General features: G+C 48.0%; 1 protein-coding gene across 1 annotated transcript; it reads right to left on the reverse strand.

Annotated features, from left to right (window-relative positions):
* Positions 1-5729: 5729 nt before the first annotated feature.
* Positions 5730-9634, reverse strand: LOC123069740 (pto-interacting protein 1). Its single transcript, XM_044492682.1, has 8 exons — positions 9493-9634; positions 8916-9006; positions 7735-7985; positions 7522-7648; positions 7025-7298; positions 6809-6941; positions 6647-6733; positions 5730-6186 (listed from the first exon to the last, which is right to left on the reverse strand). The coding sequence occupies exons 2-8, from the start codon at positions 8998-9000 to the stop codon at positions 6040-6042; spliced, it is 1104 nt and encodes a 367-aa protein (XP_044348617.1). The 5' UTR covers positions 9001-9006; positions 9493-9634; the 3' UTR covers positions 5730-6039.
* Between the last annotated feature and the right edge of the window lie 10959 nt (positions 9635-20593).

Consider the following 20593-nt stretch of genomic DNA (forward strand, 5'->3'; position numbering starts at 1 on the left):
CCATGTGAAGCGCCTTCCATGCACATATCTTTGAGCTCGTTGTTATCCACGAACGACTTAAACTTCCTCATCATGCCCCTATAAAGGTTCGAATTGCTCTTCTCCTCAGCTCTAATGATCATATTAAAGTCGCCAAGCACCATCCAGGGCCCCGGAAACACGTCCCTTCTAAGCTGGAGTTCCACGAGGAACTGAGTTTTTAGCTCATCCCCTTGGGGTCCATACACTGCCGACAAGCACCATTCGAAGCCATCTTTGTTACGAACCAGACCCGAGAGGAAGTTAGTATCCCGAGTGATGTTACTGATCACCAAGAACGAGCTATCCCATCCCAAGAGAATACCACCCCTAGTATCCGATGCAGACAAGTAGGCGAAACCATCAAGTGATGGCCCAATGCATTGCATTACCAAATAAGAGTCAAAAGCTTCAAGTTTGGTTTCTTGAAGACATACAAGATTAGCCTTTGTGCAACCACAAACTCCCTAATTGCGTTTCTTTTAGCGGGGTTGTTGAGCCCTCTCACGTTCCAACAAAGTACTTGAGGGTTCCGATCCATGAGAGCCAAGGGCACACCCACACCAACGAGGACAAGCAACCTCAAGCCGTGCCCACCAACACCGTAGTGCCGGAGCTCATCTCAGGAGCCGATGGTACCTCCTTACCAAACAGTGCCGCGATCACCCTCACATGTTGTTCCCTCAACGGAGAGTCGAAGAGCTCGGACAACTCCACAATCTTGTCGGCATTGCCATCCAAATCCTCCGGAACCAGCCCTAGCGCTCTCATTAGCACATTCTCCGCCTGCGTAGCCTTGGACTTCCCAACCGGAGCCCTCTTTGCGCTACGTGTTGCTCTCCGAGGAGTGAAAGGCTCGGCTTCCGCCCTTAGAGAGGACTGCACCTCTAGAAGAAGCGGAGGGGCCAACTTCCTAACCAAAGCGCTACAGAACCACTTAAGCTTCCCGATCGAAAGCAATCACCTCCTGGGGTGTCATACCCCCATCTCCCTCCGAAATCTATGTTTGCATGGCCTGATTCACGTCCGGAATCACCTGAACCAGCGCGCGGTCCTGAGAGGGCGCCACTTGTAACTGCACGTCCACACATGCAAGAGATGCCACTCCAATCATTGGCGGGTCGTCCTGCTGCTCTGGGATCGGCACTGAATTCGTCTCCACGCCCGAGCCAATCAGCGAAGCCGGAATCAACGACTCAACCACCGAAGCATCCGCACCAGAGCCCACCACGTCCACTGGCGAGCCATGCGCCACTCCGGAAACCGCCGGCGGGTCTACCACAATTTCGCTCAGGGTCACGACAGGCACGGAAGCCGAACCAGAGGGGATGGACACGTCGAGTGGCCCCACGAGCATCACAGACCGCGTCAGGGTGGGGTCCATCTGATCCCGCTCCACCTCGAAGCCCGCCTGCTGCGTCCGTGGAGAACCGCGCTCCAATATCCCAGACTGACCCGCCAATCCACACTGCATCGAATCCGCCTCCCTGGGCCCCCACTGCCGGAGCCTGGCCAATGGGCGCCGTTTCCAGAATCGCGACCGGCCCCCGATGCACCGGACCCTCCACCGACTCCCTCATAATTTGAAACTCTCCGCTAGCATGCCGACTTGGCAACAGCACCGCAGCTTGCCGGGGCGGGTCCCACAGCGAGACGCAAGCCAAGGCATGCGGTGGCAAGGCAGCGGTGGTGGCGCCCTCCCGATTCAAAAAACTGTCGCTATCTCGAGCGCCACAACCTGGCAAGTCGCCACGCCCAGACGGTCAAAAGCGGACAGCCGAGCTATCATCCTATCCTGAACCGAGGCCACTGGTCCACCTGACTCGCCCACATCATGTTGCACCAGATCCAATGGAGGAAGCTGCCAGGCCGCCGACACCCGGCCACCTGCTACCACTGCGGCGAACATCCGGCCAACTGCCGCTCCCGCACGGCCGCGCGTGTTATCCCCACGCAAGTCTCCCACCCCTGACTGCCAAACGCACCGGCGCGTGGTGGCTCCTCCACCCATGTCCATGTCTGAACCGGGAAGCCCGCTCTGTCCACTGCCCGAGGAGGCGCCGATGAGGAACCATGGCTCCTCCCTGTCGGGGAAGGTGGTGACCGCGGCCAGATGAATCAGCACCCTGTACTGCAGTGCCTTTGGCTGGAAAACCTCCCGATGCTCCTCCGGCTCCGGCACCGCCAACCATTTGCTAGTAGGAATTGCCTCCGGATCCGCTGTCCAAGCAAGCAGCTTGAATGAGGCCAGGTCAGACCGCGACGATGTCTCCGGCGCAATAGACTCGATGAAGCACGAACCACCCAGGAGACTTTCCACCACCTCAAGCTCCCAGGCATGAGGGGATGCCTTCCAACTCCAAGCTGACCCTGGTCAGGAGCACCGCGAACACCGCCTGGTTCTGTCGAATCCACCTCCTAAACGCAAACCTGAGCCCTCTGAACTCCAGCACCGGCCACAAACCCACACTGACTCGATCCTCCTGCCTCACAAACACCACCAAGAAGTCCTCCGGCATGAACCTGTGAACGGACACTCTATCCGGTGAGATGCCCCGCTTGTCGTGCAGCGCCTGCAGAACCAACTCCGGCGAGAGCTCCGACCTATCTCCACCGATGTACACCACCATGGCGTTCTGGAGTCGCCCCTTAGCTCAACCATAGCCCTCGACCGTCTGACAACACAAAGCTCTGCTGGCGCCATCTCCAGATTAGGCGCGACCACCAATCGAGGACCCGCCGGACGGGGCCAATCCGCCGGCGCCGCGACGCCCGAAGGCGACGACGAAGGAGGCGGCAGCGCGCGCGGCGCCGATAGGCTCGGCCTTGACGGACCCGAGCATGCCCCCACACGCGAGCCCGAAGCGCCTCTGGCCACCTTGGCAGCGGCATCGCGCCTGAGCTCCTCCACCGACGACGGGCTGCGCGGCCTCTTGCATTGACTGGCGACATGTCCGGGCAACCCACATCAGAGGCACACAACCTTGTTCGTGCAGTCCTTCAGGAAGTGCCCCTTCTCTAGGCACTTGAAGCATCTGTCCCGCATCTCCGGCGAGAACTCCTTGCGGCCGGGCGAAGGGCGCCGGGAAATCTCCACCGACGGCCGCTCCTCGAGGCGGCGCTTCCAAAGCGTCCTCTTAGATGCAGGCGCTTCCTGCCACGGCGAGATCCGCCGCGACGGGCCACCCACAAGACCCTCCTCCGGCCGAGCCGCAGGGGCCCCGCCCCCAGCTGAGCTCTCCGACGCCGACGCCGACGCCGACGAGAGGCCAAGGCCAGAGACGGCCGGCCGCTGCTCGCCCTGGAAGGCCGAGGTGACGGAACATGGATTGGATCCATGGCGCGCACGGGGGAAGGGGGCACGCGGGAGAAGAGGAGCGCACCGTGCGCGGAAGAGCAGGGCGGATGGCCGCCGGAGCCGGAGCGGCTGGCAGCGGTGTGGTGGACGCCGGCGTCGGAGTAACGCACGGCAGGGCGGCTGGGCTGCTCTCTCGCTGCGCTCGCCTTCACGTGTTATCAGATGCTGGGCCGGATGTGAGTGAGCGTGGCTCGCACGAGACTGGTCGCCGGTTCACATCTCCCGCAGGCCGCAGATAAAGAAAAAAGACCTTTTCTTTCCTTTCCCTTCCCAAGGCAACGCGAACCTCCCTCTCGTTCGTTGCCTCTCCTCCCCCATCTTTTCCGCCGCCGCCCCTTGGCAGCAAGACCGCAATGGCGCGGTGGGCGGTGCCCTTCCCCTGCTAATCCGCCGGTCGGGTTCTCGGGCAAAGGGGGTATGGTCGGTAGCAGCGCCAGGGTCGGCTGGTCGTCGGGCGGCAAGGGCGTCGCCAAGCAGTACTACCTCCAGGGCAGGAGCCCAGAGGCCGTGCCCCCGGTCGACGGCCGCCTCACCCTGGTCAGGAACAAGACCTTCGCCGTGTCCAAGTCCGGCCGGCTCTACCTGGCCTTCGAGCTCAGCACCGCCCGCCCGCAGCCGTACCTTATCTAGTCCGTCGGCTACGAGGGCAGCCTCCCTTCCTCGGACTACACGATCCAGATGCACCGCGACATGGGCTCGGCTCCTTCAAGTTTGCCTCCGGTACATCCATTATTAGTTCCACCGCTAATTCTTTTCTCTCCTTAAGAGAGCAGTAGTTCCGTCTCATTTTTTGCTTACCGAGGAGGATCTGCTCGTTCGTTTCTGTTCAGCGCCGGCGGCCCGGAGGGGCGTTGGTCAAGGATGTCGGTGAGGAAAAGTCCAGTCTCCTCTGGTCAGGCCTGGTGGGAGGCGTGGCGGCTGGGAGTGCATTGGTGGATGTGTGTCGAGTGGGCGCGTTGGCCGGCTGTCCACAAGGACAAGGGGAGAGGCAGGTGCCGTGGTCCTGGCCTGGGTGTGGTTCGTCGTGCTTGCCGGTGGAGAAGGTCGGGCGGTGTGAGTGCTCCTGTTCTCGAGGTTCTCTTCTGCTGTACGCCATCGCTACGTTGGGGGTGGGGTGGGGCGGGGTGTTTGGTGCCGCCTCGGTTCCCTGTCCCGGTCCCATCTATTCTTCCTCCCTTCTCTTTGATTCCGGGGCAGCGAGGTACGTGGTTCTTCCCTCTATATATTTTGTAAATCCACTAAGCTCCCTGAAAATTGAGCATCGGGAGAGCTCCGACGTTTTCCTTCGAACCGGACCATGGGTTGTTGCTTGAGCGGAATCAGTTTTGGAGGATCCTTAGACCAAGGGAATTGGGGTATCTGAACCCCGGCGAGCCGTGTTGTTAGCTGTTACAGCCACCGTCTCTCTGGGAGGCAGGTAGAAATAGAGAGGGAAATGAAGGATCGAGAGGGAAGACGGGATGACATAAAGGAGACAACGAAAGAAGAACGCACGTCCCTTCTTTCCCGTCGTTGCTTGAGTGTCGATCCAGTCTGAATATCCCTTTTCTTGCCTACAAATTCTGTAACGCAGTTCCCTTCTATCCCTGTAATCTTACTCAAAACTGAATTCCTGTAACCTCTGCTGCTCTGTCTGAATTTTCTCAACATTTGCTTCTCCTCTTTTGATTCAGTTCATAGTACTGTTAGTGCCGCTCATAATTTTGGTAGAAATCCTTTCTTTTTAGTTTAACTGTACCTTCTGTTTACTTCCTTCTACTGCGTGAAATGAATCCAGTTCCTAATTGTTTGGTCAATCTGTTCATTCAGTTATAGTTTAAAAAAAAGTGTCCTGTTTATTGTGTTCCTGCATGCACTTGTTCTGAACCTTACTTACTGCTGTTTTATTTAGTGTTTTTTTTTGCGAGGTAGGGAGCTTAGTGCTATAGAGGATATATTGACCATTGATTGATTATGATACTGAAAGCAGAAAAATGATGTGAGCAGGACAAGCATAACCGCAGGGGGGAGCACCGAAATGGACTCGCAACGGGACAACTCCGACACTGACAAGAGTGGCAACCCAGATTCCAAACCGAGCAAGAGCACGCAAGCATTCACATTTCTCCAACAAACTAGCAACGATGGAAGCTTTGACTACGAAAGGGCTGATGAGAAAACGTGCATTTCGTGTTGTTTCTGGATGGTTGTAACATTTTTGTGTATGATTTATTTGTAGAGGCTATTGGTTTTCTACTACTTAAACAATTTATCTGTACTACACCGGTTGTCCTGACGATGTGCTGCTGTAAGTTGTTAACAGTGCTGTGTGCAGTACACCTGGTTGTAGGATCATTAGTGACACTCTTGTGTGTGAATTTAAAGCAATTTCAAATAGCCATCCGAAATTGCTGGCATTTCACGGAAGGCAAAGAGTGACCAAGCAAGAAGCACATCGTCCATTGCTTTGCTCACTAGGAGAGGTCGAGAGGCCACCATGCATGCCTGCCCAACGTACAACAGCGCGAGCCCCCGCCAAGGGAGGAAGAAAATCAGATCCCACCACACCACACCACACAAAACCTCACCTCACCACACATGTTGACATGTACAACACCACCCCGCAAAATCCAGGGCAAAACGCCCTAAGCATCACCAGATCGTCGCATGCAGTCGGTTGGAGATCACTCGACGGCGACGCTGGAGGCCGAGCCGGCAGGTCGGTTGCTTGTCCGGGTGTTCAGCAGCGGGGCCAGAGCCTTGACGACGATGCCCATGTTTGGCCGGAAATCCGCCTCGTACTGCACGCACAGGGCAGCCACGGCAGCCATCTGTTTGCCACAACATATGTCAGTCTCACTCTCACTGCTAATTACTCCCTCTGTCCCATAATGTAAGACTTTATTGACACTAGTGTAGTGTCCAAAAACATCTTACTTTATGGGAGTACAACATACTACCTCCGTTTTCTAGATGTAAGACGTTTTGACAGTTTAATTGAGTGTACTACTTTGTCAACCACGAGAGAAAGGTTCCCTGTCATAACAATAATCAATGTGCATTACGGTGAATATGGGACAAAATAATGCGTTTCATGTCTACTTCCAGCATAACAAAGCTTTGTTGTGGTTTCACAAGGACATGTGTTTTAAACAAGCTTCTTTGTGTACGATGTAACTGGAACAAAATTATGTATAACAACAGCTGCAAACTATAGTTAAACATCAAAGTTTGCATTGCTTGATATACATATAGTATCATCGTGTTCTTAATTTTTTGTTTTGTTTTTACCTTGGCGACAGCCTTTGGAGGGTAATCCACACCAAGCTTTGGATCTAAACATTGCCGCACCTTGTCTTCACTTAGCCTTGGTGTAGCCTGCACATACCAAACACTTGATTTTATTTTTCATCTTGTCAGAAACCAGTGTAGAATCTGAAGAAGGCTCCATACCCATGTCACAAGGCTCTGCTGGCCACGGGGAAGTGTATGATCAACTGGTTTGCGGCCAGTTAAAAGCTCCAACAACACCACTCCAAAGCTATATACATCGCTCTTTGCGCTTAACTGCCCAGTCATTGCATACCTGAGAAGTAAACCACACGTATAAGACGACATGTCAATTTGCCCATCTCAATCTATAAGCACTCAAACTATTTGACTGCATACTCAGGAGCATGATAACCAAAGGTGCCAAGAACACGTGTAGAATGAAGGCGTGCAGCCATGTCAGGGGCCTGATTAGACACATCGAAATCTCCTATTTTTGCAACATCGTTGTCAAAGAGCAGTATGTTGCTGGACTTGATATCACGGTGGACGACACGTGGCTCTGCCTTCTCGTGGAGGAATTCGAGCCCTCTCGCGGCGCTTACAGCAATCCTCGCCCGCTGCATCCACGATAGGACTGGTCCTGGTTGGGATCCCTTGACGCCCTTTTTACCTGTAATGACCACGAGCCGTAGATTCATCAGCTTTGCTAGAGTCTTGAATGGCTCTATATTACTGACAGAAATGAGGTGAGCTATAAATGGTATCTGATCCCATCGTGAGTATTGTTACTCAATAGGGGCTGATATATTCTTTAATAAATGCATCAAGCTAAAAGGCCCAAACAAACATGCCCTAATAATTTACGAAATTAGAACTCTTAAATTGTTCCTCACCATGGAGAACATCATGCAAGGAGCCCCTTGTTGCATACTCATAAGCAAGAATACGGGTGCTCCCTAAAGCACAGTACCCGAGAAGTTGGATGACATTGTCATGCTTGAGTCTTGAAACAGCCGAGACCTGCAAAAGAAATGGAAGTCAAACGGCAGCCCGTAGGGGGCACCTACATGAAGAGAGATTATCTTGGAAGGAAAGAGGCCTTGAACCTGCACAAGGAATTCTTGGTCAGGCTGTTTGCTGGAGTCAAGCCTCTTCACTGCAGATTTCTTGCCATCCTTCAGTACACCAAGGAAAACTCTTGCGTATGAACCCTCTCCTATAAGAGCATCACTGCTGAAGTTCTTGGTTATTTCCTTAATTTCGTCTAGGGGAATGGCTGGTACTTCAATTAGCTGGCTTCTACTGGTACGGACGGCATGGGTTGGCGCTGGCCCCCGGTTATAACCATAGTTACCCCCTGCATTCAAAATAAATAGGTAATAAATTAAAGTACTCAGGAAAGTATTGCTTTCAGTGGTGCCATTTGGTGCAGAAGATGCACATTTTAACAAACAAGGTGCACTTCCAAAATTTGTTGATTCACAGATGTTTAGATTTGCATCAAATAAAAAAAGGGGGCAGCTCAGTGCACGTTGTTGTTCCCACTTGGGTTCCGGGCCAGGGTCGGTCCATTGCAGCCAGGGCCAACTAAGATGCAAAGCTCTCCCAAATCTATCAAGTTCGGCAATTCCGAGTCCCCCCAACTTCTTTGGGAGACACACAGTTTTCCAGTTAACCAAGGTGTGTCCACCCGAAGCCTTCTCTTGGTCGTCTTTCTGCCATATGAAACTTCCTGTGATCTTGTCAACTTTGCTCCAGAAGCACTTGGGAGTGTACAAAATTATGTAGCCAGTTGAGTATATCAAGCACCCTTGGTAAGCACTTGTCTGCTATCGCTTGCAGGCAAATTTACGGGTAGCAGGTTTACAAAATTCAACAAATTTTACAGCTGAAATCCTATACTGAATCTGGTTCAACCTGTCAGTTTGTGGATTTGCGTTGCTAAATGCGATGCATAATGTCAATATTTTCACAGTTGCATGGCCAAAAGTGGAATTATTACTTTTCTGGAGACAGCTAAATAAACTAGCTGGAAGCTGCTAATTGTATTTACACTCTTGTATTTATTATGGGAAAGAATTGTTTGCACATTTAGAGTTACATCATGCATCTGCCCATAGGACGATGAATAAGACACTATTCCTTTCCATTACTCAATTAGCTCTACAGTGAACTATCAAATCTACAATCGAAGAACCAAATTGGATTCATAGTGAGAATCACTACAGAGCAATCTTTACGACCATGAGAAATATCTGATGAAGCAAAGATGGGAGTAAGTAACAACCTGGGGCAGGGACCGGAACATAAGGATCATCGCGCTTCTTTTTCTTGCCAACATCATCGGCTCCGCAGCAGGAAAAGCACCCCATCGCCTCCTAAAATTCAACAAAAATAAAGAAATTCAACAAAACGGATGTGCGAAATAGATTGCGTGAATCCGGCATTAGATCCTTCCAGCCAAGCAAAACATATTGGTATTGCTTCCAGAACGGAATTTATTTTCTTTACTCTTGTCCTAGGGGGAAAAAAGACGAATAGAGAAATCGCCATCCATCAATGCTGTAAATACGAACGCTGGCAGCATTTGCGATGGGATGAATGATGAAACCGGTGAACAAAAATTGGACCCGTTCTTGGGGATTAGGGGAATTTGTTTGCGCCGTTTCAGTTATATCATCTCATTATTTGTGTTAGCCGGCCACATCATGGGCTGATCGCGCAAGCAAAAATTGGCACATTCGAGAAAGAAAAAAGCAAACAAATCCTGAATCGAAGGGCATTGGTGCATGAGATGGGAGACGAAAAAGAATCCACCGGCACGAGCACGCGAGCAAAAGAAGAAGAAGAGCGCAGGCGGGTACCTTTCCTTCCTCCTTTCTTCTTGATCTAATCGGAAGTCAGGAGCAATGCGAAGGGGGTGGAGAGGAGAGGAGACGGGACGAGGAACACGACGCGGTCTTCCTCGCCCTTCCCCTTCCCCAGTTGGTTGCTGCGTTGCCCCGCCCCCCCCCCCCCCCCCCCCCTCTCTCTCCTTGCTTGTTGGTTTTTGTTTGTTTTGTCCGGCCGTTTCCTTTTTATTACTGATCAATATCCTCTCTCCTCTGACGGAGCCCCTTTCCGCCGCCACCCGCCAATTGGAAAACCCACCGTCGCCTGCTATTCTTGTCCATGTGCATGGTTATTTACATACCACGTACATATTTTTTACTAAAATGCAACCGCGGTCCCAATTCTTTTCTAAAAATGTTGATTGGGTCCTAATTCTTTCAAAATGCATATCTAAGTCCCAAACCTTTTTAAGTTGTTTATCCGAGGTCCTACTGACCAGCTTGCATGGCGCTTTGACCAGGCCACGTCGACAGCAGAGGGCCCAGGCGGGATAACGACCGGCCGTGAATATTTGCAGAAAAACCCTCTAACCCTAGTTCCCTTTCATTCGCGGTCTGTTCCTCTTCCCCACCCCTCTCCTCTCCCTTTGGCGAAAACAGGGCGATCGACGGTGGCGGCGCTGCTCCGGTGAGAAGAGGGGTCGTTGCCGGCTATCGTCCGGCGACGGCGGCGCTAGGATGGCGCCACATCTGCGGCAACCTGGAGATCCTCCTCAGCGATATGGTAAGTGCTCGTAACCCTAATCCCAATCCTACTGTTTTGTTCCCCTTCTCATTTAGGCTGAATCAATGACCGGATCCCTTGCAATCTAGGACCACGAGAGGAGCTTTTCAATGTAGAAATAAACTATGATGTTTTTTTTGCGGATTTGGCAAGTCCAAGTCATATGTTGATGGCAAAGATGATGTGTTCGGTGGATGTGAAGTAGATACATGGTCTCCTCTCTGGCTCACTGATTTTATGCAACAATTAGGATATAGTGATCAATCGAACTTCACTTTGTATTGGTTGCTCCCTGGAAAGAATCTAAGTTGATGGTCTCCGGATTGTGGACTGTGACACTGACACATTGCACATGACAGCAGTTGTCCCAAAATTTCAGTATTTTCAGTTGTTTGTCGACCATAAAGATATGACATTTGACAATGTAATTGATGACATTCATGTTAGTGGTACACCTGATCTTCCTCCTGTACTAAGCCCTAAGTCTCCTCAATTTATTACTAGAATTAGGGGCAGTCCTAGGTTTAATGTTAAAGCTCAGAAAGGCAGTCTCAACCAGTGTCATGCAGGCAGCAACAATGTAGGCAGTAGCAGTGTTCCACCAATGGCACAAAGTGTTAGCCATGAGCTCAGAAGAAGTAGGAGAAAGCTTGTGGTAGAAGAAGAAATTCCCAATGAAAAAGACAGTGACAGTGATAACAGTGAGTGGGATTCAGACTGGGTTGACTCTGACAATGAAGTAAGTAAAGATGATGATGATCTTTATGAAGAATGGGTGGATGACAAATTTGAGCAGAAGAAAAAGAATAAATCCAAATGGAAGCAGGACAATGACTATGAATTTGATGAGTTGTAAGAGTTGGAAGGTTCGGAGCTTGAAGAGAGTGATTCAACAGAGGAAGTGGAAGTAGTTGATGCTCAAGGAAGGAAAAAAAGAAAGAAGAAAGTGAAGCTCAAAAGGTGGAGGCCAGAGAAGATGAAAGAAGTGAAATATCATATAGGCATGGTGTTCTTGACTGTGACTGGACTGAGAGCAGCAATTCAAGAGTACATTGTGAAACAAAGAGTGCAAATACAGTACATAAAAAATGATAAGCAGAGGGTAAGGGCATGTTGTGTTGGTGATTGTCCCTGGTTCTTATTTGCTGCACCTGATAGCATGACAAAATCTTGAGTTGTGGAGAAGTATGTGGGACAACATACATGTGAAGAGAGTGGGAACTGAAGCAATTCACAGCAAGATATCTGGCTACCAAGTATGTGGAGACATTCAGGGCAGATGAGAAGATGTCCTTGCAGAACTTTTTGCCAGGCTTGTTCAGTTGGACTACAATATGCTTCCTACTAGAAGCAAGCTAGCAAGAGCAAGAAAAAAATACACCGAAGCAAATAAATGGAGATGAACTAGAACAGTATAATTTAATTTGGGACTTTGCAACTGAAGTTAGAAGGTCAAATCCTGGAAGTACAATGTTTGTGAATGCAAAAGATGGAGTTTTTGAGAACTGTTACATGTCATTGGATGCATGCAAGAGAGGTTTCTTACTTGCTTGCATGTCAATTATATGCATTGATGGGTGCCACATTAAGAACAAGTATGGTGGAGTGATGTTGACAACTGTTGGAGTTGATCCCAATGATTGTATCTTTCCCATTGCAATTGCCATAGTTGAAGTGGAAGATACTGATACATGGAAGTGAACATACATAAGGAAGAGCGCTCATGTAGGGCCTGGTAGCTCTCTGGAATTCCATGTAGACATGGAGTGGCATGTCTAAGGTATGAGAGGATTAAGCCAGAAGATGTGGTAAACAAGTGCTACAACATTTAGGCTTTCAAAGCTGCTTACAATAAAATCATAATGCCATGCAGTGATCCCAGAGTGTGGCCAAAAACAAATGGCCCTCCAATGGAACCACCCAAATATGAGAAGCAACTTGGCAGGCCTGGGGAAAAAGAAGGAAGAACCCATAAGAAAATGGTACTAGGATGAGCAAACATGGCATTGTTGGGCATTGTTGTGTGTGCCAGCAGCCAGGGCACAACAAAAAAAATGCCCTGAACTTGGTAGGGGCATAGTAGCACAAGATGCACCAGAAGCAGCAGTAGGATATGCACCAGATGCAACACAAGATGCACCAGAAGCAGCAACATGAGATGCACCAGCAAAAGCAACAACATGAGGTGCTCTTGAAGTAACAGAAGAGGCACAACCAGAACCTATTCAGATTGTTCTTCCTGAAGAAGCAGCAAGAGCACAACCAACACCTAGCCAGAGAAAGAAACTTCCAGTAAAAAGGCCTACTTGCAAGGTGTTCATTTTTTCAAAATTTCTACATTTGTACATTCTTTCAAAATTTATGCATTTTTACAATGTAATGCACATGCAGAAAAGTCATGCCCACAACTTAGAAAAAGAGCATCCAGTTTGGTTTCACCTTCAATGACTTATGATCTTGATTCGTCTACTGTCATTGAAATTCTACAAGACCAGGTGAGTGTTGTAGTGTTAATTACCTAAATGCTACTGTGTACTTTCTTGCTAATTACTAAGTGATGCACATGCTTCAATTGCAGGTTATAGCTATACAACAATCGCAGACATCATTGCCAGCTCCTTTGCCAGATTGCCGGTTCATTGCAGCCTGTAAAGATGCCCTGCCCCGTCCAAGAGTGCAAACTACTGCAACACTTGGCTTGAAGAGAAGGAAGAAAGTGCCAAAAACCAAGGAAACAAAGCCCCAACAAAGGCTAAGCAGTGAAGTTGATATAATCCTGTGAAGTGAAGTGTCTTTTTGGACATATTTTGGACAAAAGCAAATGGTGGACATATTTTGGACAGAAGCAATAGTTGGACATATTTTGGAGAGAACCATGTTGCTCTTTTCTTTATAGGATAGTAGATGGTTTGTAGTGAAACCTAATGTTGTCTTGTTGATGTAGGTTTCACACAAACCATGAAACTATGTAACATCTGCACCTTATGATGTGCACCTTAAAACCTTATGACTCGTGTGGCTAAGTTTATGTCTTCTTTCACGTTTCCATGATTTCTCACCTTATTGTTGGTCATTGTTTCAAGCACATTTAAGAACAACATGATGCAAACATTTCTAAAAAAATAACAAAATGCTGCCAAAATTTCTGAAAAACAAACAAATCTTTGCCAATTACTGCACTGCTAACATTTCATTAATTTCCATTACAAAAGCACTTGTCATACATCCATGATACATTAGACCAACACTGCTTTCACATTTCCAATCAACTACATAATTGCATTCTCATTTCTTAAGAACTGCAAACACCATGATTGCAATCATGATCACTAGTGCAATGAAAATAATCCTATAGAGAAATATCAATTCTTCCATCTTCTTCAATACATCTGCCATCACCACACAACCAGTGTTGTTATTCTTCATTGCTCCACACTCTTCTTTCCCATCAGTTTCTTTGTTACCACTCACAATAGTCGAATACGCACTATCAATTGTAGGGGTAATGTGCCCATTAGTGAACAAGAAATCCATGTAGTTAACTGGGCCATCTTCTCAGTAGTAGTGTTGGAAAGGATTTGGTCCAACCTATAGCCCAAAATCAATCAGATGTGGTAAGCACAAGAGTGCATTCCATATGCAAAAAAAGCAAAAAAAGGATAAACAAGAATCTTATACGATGATTGGGGCATTTGTAGAGAACTCTTGTAGGATTTGCTTCCGATTTAGAAACTAGGCAGATGGTTGACCGGATTTTGTAGCAAGGGCATGGTACCAACGGTAGCATCCCCGCCGGTGGCTGTGCTGAATGAGCTAATGCCCGCGATGGGGATGCTGGCGGTGGAGACGGTGCTGCCAAGGCCATGGATGGACCTAGCAACTTCCTCCCGTGGTGCTTCACTGCAGAGGAGCTAGCGGCGGCGGACATGGCGCTGGAGCAGCGGCGGAACGAGCAGTGCAAGGTGAAGAAGACCTAGGGACGGGGGAATGGGAATGATGGATGATTCAGGGGACAGATTGCATATATTCCCAACCGCCAGGCGCAAGAAAACTCCCTCCTGGGCCCCTGCAGTCGACATGACCGCGATCAACGGGGGGCAGATGGGATTAGGACCTCGGATGAACAACTTAAAAAGATTTGGGACTCATATATGCATTTTGAAAGAATTAGGACCCAATCGACACTTCTGGAAAAGAATTAGGACCGCGCTTGCATTTTTCTTTTCTTTTTCTTTAATGGACATAACAAATTTCCCACATAAATTTTAACAGTGTCCACTGTGGGGCTTGATCAAAGCTAGTCTCAGTTTTTTTAATCTTTTTTATCATTTATCCAAAAATTGTGCCCCACTACTCAGTTTTGTCATTAGAAGTTACCACTGAAATATATTGCCCACCTCCCTCCATCAATTCGGACTTTTAGATAAGTTGGCTTGAGCATGAATTCAATATGATATCCGAGCCAAGAGGTCTTTGACTTCAAGACTGACTTTTGGATGAGTTGGTTGGTGCATGAATTCAATAGTTACAGCTGCTAAAAAAACACCATCGTTCCATGAGATGCTTACTAAAAATGCCATTAGATACCTAAAAAATGCCATCGTTCCACTAGAAGTGCACAGATGGTGGGGGACCGAAGGCAATACAATCTGGGTAGGGGTTCGGGAGGCGCGGGGAGTGACGCACCAAGCTGGAAAAGGGGGCATGAGACATCAATGAACAGTGATAAAATGGAGGAGAGAAGATGGAGGTCAGTAGTCCGCTAAAAACGCTGATGATAATGAAAGAACAGAAAAAATATAAGAACACGTCGGTAAAACAGCTGACATTTGAACTAGGCCACACAACTAAGGTGAATGAGGGGCAAACTAGTGCTCAGGTGTCAGGGGAGGTGGCTGTCACAGGGAGCATGCAGAATTCAGCAAGAAAGCATAAGGAAGGAATGAGGGAGAATAAGGTGAAGGACAAGAGGAAAGAGGCTGCAGGGAAAGATGATAGAGGTTCTGGTTGCAGACAGTTCAAGCGTATAGCACGCAAGGGAGTAAATGAAATCTAGGAAAGTCTGGGGATTGAGATGGGGAAGAGGAGTGGGAAGGAGATGGACGTGGATGAGGTTGGTGAGGCGAAGAAGAGCAAGAAAGTGGAGGCCGAAGGGCAGTCGGGGGGATATGGTGGAAAGAAGATGTGACTTGAAGGGAGAAGGGCACACCACAATTATATCGGTTAGGCTGCCAGAGCAGCCCCGCCGGGAGCAATGAAAATAGTTAGTTGGAACTGTCGAGGGCTCGGGAACGACCCGACAGTTCGCTCTCTTCTCGAGCCGGGAAGAGTGGAGGAACCCAATTTTTTAATGTGAGACCGGGATGGAAGAGAAGGAGTTGGACCGATTCAGGTGGATGCTAGGGCTTACCCACATGAGCTCATGGAAGGTAGAAGGGAGGAGTCGAGGAGTGGCGTTGTTCTGGAGGAGGGAGGTGGATGTGACCTTTAGGTCATTTGGGACGAGGCACATTGATGTTGACATAACACAGGAAGATGGTTTGGTGTGGCGGCTCATAGGGGTGTACGGGGAGTTAGCGAGGAAGAGGAAGAAGGAGACATGGAGAATGTTGTGTCTTTAAAAACAACAACATCAAGGAGGAAGGCCATGTCTTTGTCTTGGTGATTTTAATGAGATCTTGACAAGTACAGAAAAGGCGGGAGGGGCGGCTCGGCCCCAGCACTACCTAGACAACTTTCAGGAGGCGCTACAATTCTGCGAGCCTGGAGATATCGGGTTTGAGGGAGACTTGTTCACATGGAGGAACCATGGCAAAGAGTTGCTCACATATATCTATGAAAGGTTGGACAGGACTACAGCTAATGAGGAGTGGTGCGAGGCCTTCCCACAGTATATAGTAATAAATGGTCCGCCATGACACTCAGATCACCGACCGGTTGTAGTGAATACTGAACTGAAGCCTCAGATAGAGATTGGAGACGAGGGGATGGAAGCTTTCATTTTGAGATTCGCTTGTTATAGGAGGACGGCTATGGAGATGTAGTGTAGGAAGCATGGGAGATCAGTTGGGAGGCGGGAGATGGGGGGTAGCCCAAGCGTTATGCAAGGTGGCGGGAAGTGTGAGCATGTGGAGCAGAGAGGTGGTAGGGGAGTTGGAAGGTAGATTAAAGAAAGCAAAAAAGAGTTGGAATCATGCATGCGGGAGGCGGTGCCGGAGCAGAAAATAAGAGAGGAGGCACGACTGTGATGTCTTATCGAGGAGCTCGAGTAGAAGCTTATACGTCTCCATCGTATCTACAATTTTTTATTGTTCCATGCTATTATATTACCTGTTTTGGATGTTTAATAGGCATGTATATGCTATTTTATATTATTTTTGGGACTAACCTATTAACCGAGAGCCCAGTGCCAGTTTCTGTTTTTTAGCCTCTTTTAGAGTTTCGCAGAAAAGGAATACCAAACGGAGTCCAAATGGAATGAAACTTTCGTGATGATCTTTCTTGGACCAGAAGGAAACCAGAAGACTTGGAGATAAAGTCGGAGACGCAACAAGGCGGCCATGAGGCAGGAGGGCGCGCCCCCTACCTCGTGGGCCCCTCGTGGGTCTTCAGACCTAGCTCCTTCGCCTATATATACTCTTATACCCTAAAAACATCCAGGGGGCCATGAAACCACTTTTCCATCGCCGCAACCTTCTATACCCATGAGATACCATCTAGGGACCTTTTTCGGCGTCCTGTCGGAGGGGGATTAGATCATGGAGGGCTTCTGCATCAACACCATTGCCTCCCCGATGATGCATGAGTAGTTTACCACAGACCTTCGGGTCCATATCTAGTAGCTAGATGGCTTCTTCTCTATCTTTGATTCTCAATACCATGTTCTCCTCGATGTTCTTGGAGATCTATTTGATGTAATATTTTTTTGCGGTGTGTTTGCCGAGATCCGATGAATTGTGGATTTATGATTAGCTTACCTATGAATATTATTTGGTTCTTCTCTGAATTCTTATATGCATGATTTGATATCTTCGCAAGTCTCTTTGAATTATCGATTTAGTTTTTCCTACTAGATTGATCTTTCTTGCAATGGGAGAAGTGCTTAGCTTTGGGTTCAATCTTGCAGTGTCCTTTCCTAGTGACAGTAGGGGCAGCATGGCACTTATTGTATTGTTGCCATCGAGGATAAAAAGATGGGGTTTTCATCATATTGCTTGAGTTAATTCCTCTACATCATGTCATCTTACTTAATGTGTTACTCTGTTCTTCATGAACTTAATACTCTATATGCAGGCAGGAGTCTGTCGATGTGTGGAGTAATAGTAGTAGATGCAGAATCGTTTCGGTCTACTTGACACGGATGTGATGCCTATGTTCATGATCATTGCCTTAGATATCATCATAACTTTGCGCTCTTCTATCAATTGCTCGGCAGTAATTTGTTCACCCACCGTGATATATGCTATATTGAGAGAAGCCACTAGTGAAACCTATGGCCCCTGGGTCTCTTTTCCATTATATTGAATCTCTTTTATGTCATACTAGTTTCGATCTACTATTTTGCAATCTTTTACTTTTCAATCTATAAACCAAAAATAACAAAAATATTTACTTTACCATTTATCTATCTCTATCAGATCTCACTTTTGCAAGTGACGATGAAGGGATTGGCAACCCCTTTATCGCGTTGGTTGCAAGTTGTTGATTGTTTGTGCGGGTATTCGATGACTTGTGTGATGACTCATATTGGATTGATACCTTGGTTCTCAAACTGAGGGAAATACTTACGCTACTGTGCTGCATCACCCTTTCCTCTTCAAGGGAAAAACCAACGCAACCCCAAGAGGTAGCAAGAAGGATTTCTGGCGCCGCTGCCAGGGAGATCTACATCAAGTCAAGCCATACCAAGTACCCATCATAAACTCTTCTCTTTTGCATTACATTATTCGCCATTCACCTCTCATTTTCCTCTCCCCCACTTCTAAAAGATTTTCGAAAACCTTTGTCTTTTCTTTGCCCCTCTTCCGTTTGTGTATTTTGCTTGCTTCTTGTGTGCTTGCGTGTTTTGCTTTGATGGCGCAGCCAAAAAGCGTTGATCTTCACCTTAGGAGGTTGGAAGAAATTTAAAATAATGTTAGAAGCTTTATGTGTAACATCCACGATGCGACTATATCTCCCACGTGTCGAGGCACGACTTAGAGGCATAACCGCATTGTGGTTTTGTCGCAAGAAGGGTCATCTTCACACAATCCCATGTAATGAACAAGAAAGGGATAAATAGAGTTGGCTTACAATCGCCGCTTCACATAAAGATCATATAATTCATACATCATTCAGAGTACACACATAGTCCGACTACGGAAAAATCCAAATGAAAAGAAGATAACCCCAAATGCTAGATCCTCGATCGTCCCAACTGGGCTCCACTACTGATCATCAAGAAATGAAACATAGTAACGACCAAGGTCCTCGTCAAACTCCCACTTGAGTTTGGTGGCATCACCTGCACTGGTATCATCGGCACCTGCAACTGTTTTGGTAGTATCTGTGAGTCACGAGGACTCAGCAATCTCAAAACCCGTGAGATCAAGACTATTTAAGCTTATGGGTAGGATAAGGTAATGAGGTGGAGTTGCAGCAAGTGCTAAGCAAATATGGTGGCTAACATAAGAATACAAGAGTAAGATGAGAAGCTACGCAACAGTCGTGAAGCTAGAAGTGATCAAGAAGTGATCCTGAAACTACTTACGTTCATACATAACCCAAACCGTGTTCACTTCCCGGACTCCGCCGAAAAGAGACCATCACGGCTACACACATGGTTGATGCATTTTAATTAAGTTAAGTGTCAAGTTCTCTACAACCAGATATTAACAAATTCCCATCTGCCACATAACCGTGGGCATGACTCTCGAAAATTTATACCCTGCAGGGGTGTCCCAACTTAGCCCATCACAAGCTCTCACGATCAATGAAGGATATTCCTTCTCCCGGAACAACCCGATCAGACTCAGAATCCCGGTTACAAGACATTTCGACAATGTTAAAACAAGACCAACAAGACTGCCCAAATGTGCCGACAAATCCCGATAGGAGCTGCACATATTTTGTTCTCAGGGCACACCGAATGAACACTACGTACATCAACCGAAGACCCCGGGTGAAGGGGTGGCACCGCAAGTGGCTCTAGGTTGGACCAAGACTCAGAGGAGCACTGGCCCGGGGGGGGTGTAAAATTAAAGATGACCCTCAGGTTTGCAACTCCCAAGGGAAAAAGGCTTAGGTTGTTAGGCTGAAAGGATCGAGAAGAGGTGTCTAGAGGGGGGTGGTGATTAGACACTAAGTACCAAAAGTTGCAGTTTTTAACTTCTTCAAGTTTAAGTGGAGTTTTGGCACAAGTTTAATGATCACAATTCATAACAAGCAAGCATGCAAAGAGTATATGAGCAGTGGAAAGTAAAGCATGCAACTTGCAAGAATGTAAAGGGATGGGATTGGATTGTGAAAACGCAATTGGAGACACGAATGTTTTTGTCGTGGTTCCGATAGGTGGTGCTATCGTACATCCACGTTGATGGAGACTTCAACCCATGAAGGGTAACGGTTACGCGAGTCCACGGAGGGCTCCACCCATGAAGGATCCATGAAGAAGCGACCTTGTCTATCCCACCATGGCCGTTGCCCACGAAGGACTTGCCTCACTAGCGGTATATCTTCACGAAGTAGGCGATCTCCTTGCCCTTACAAACTCCTTGGTTCAACTCCACAATCTTGACGGAGGCTCCCAAGTGACACCTAGCCAATCTAGGAGACACCACTCTCCAAGAAGTAACAAATGGTGTATTGATGATGAACTCCTTGCTCTTGTGCTTCAAATGATAGTCTCCCCAACACTCAACTCTCTCTCACAGGATTTGGATTTGGTGGAAAGAAGATTTGAGTGGAAAGCAACTTGGGGAAGGCTAGAGATCAAGATTCATATGGTAGCAATGGAATATCTTGGTCTCAACACATGAGTAGGTGGTTCTCTCTCAGAAAATGTAAGTTGGAAGTGTAGGTTCGTTCTGATGCCTCTCTCCACGAATGGAGAGGAGGTGGAGGGGTATATATAGCCTCCACACAAAATCTAACCGTTACACACAACTTGCCAATCTCGGAGGACTGAATTGAGAAACTCGGTCGGACCGATTCAGCAAATCTAGTGACCGTTAGGATTTTCGGTGGGACCGACATGCAACTCGGTAGGACCGATATGGTTAGGGTTAGGGCATAACGTAATCTCGGTGAGACTGATTACACAAACTCGGTGGGACCGATTTTGGTAATAAGCTAACCAGAGAGTTGGTCAGG

The sequence above is a fragment of the Triticum aestivum genome, chromosome 3B (genome assembly GCF_018294505.1).
Source record: "Triticum aestivum cultivar Chinese Spring chromosome 3B, IWGSC CS RefSeq v2.1, whole genome shotgun sequence".
Classification (NCBI taxonomy): Eukaryota; Viridiplantae; Streptophyta; class Magnoliopsida; order Poales; family Poaceae; genus Triticum; species Triticum aestivum.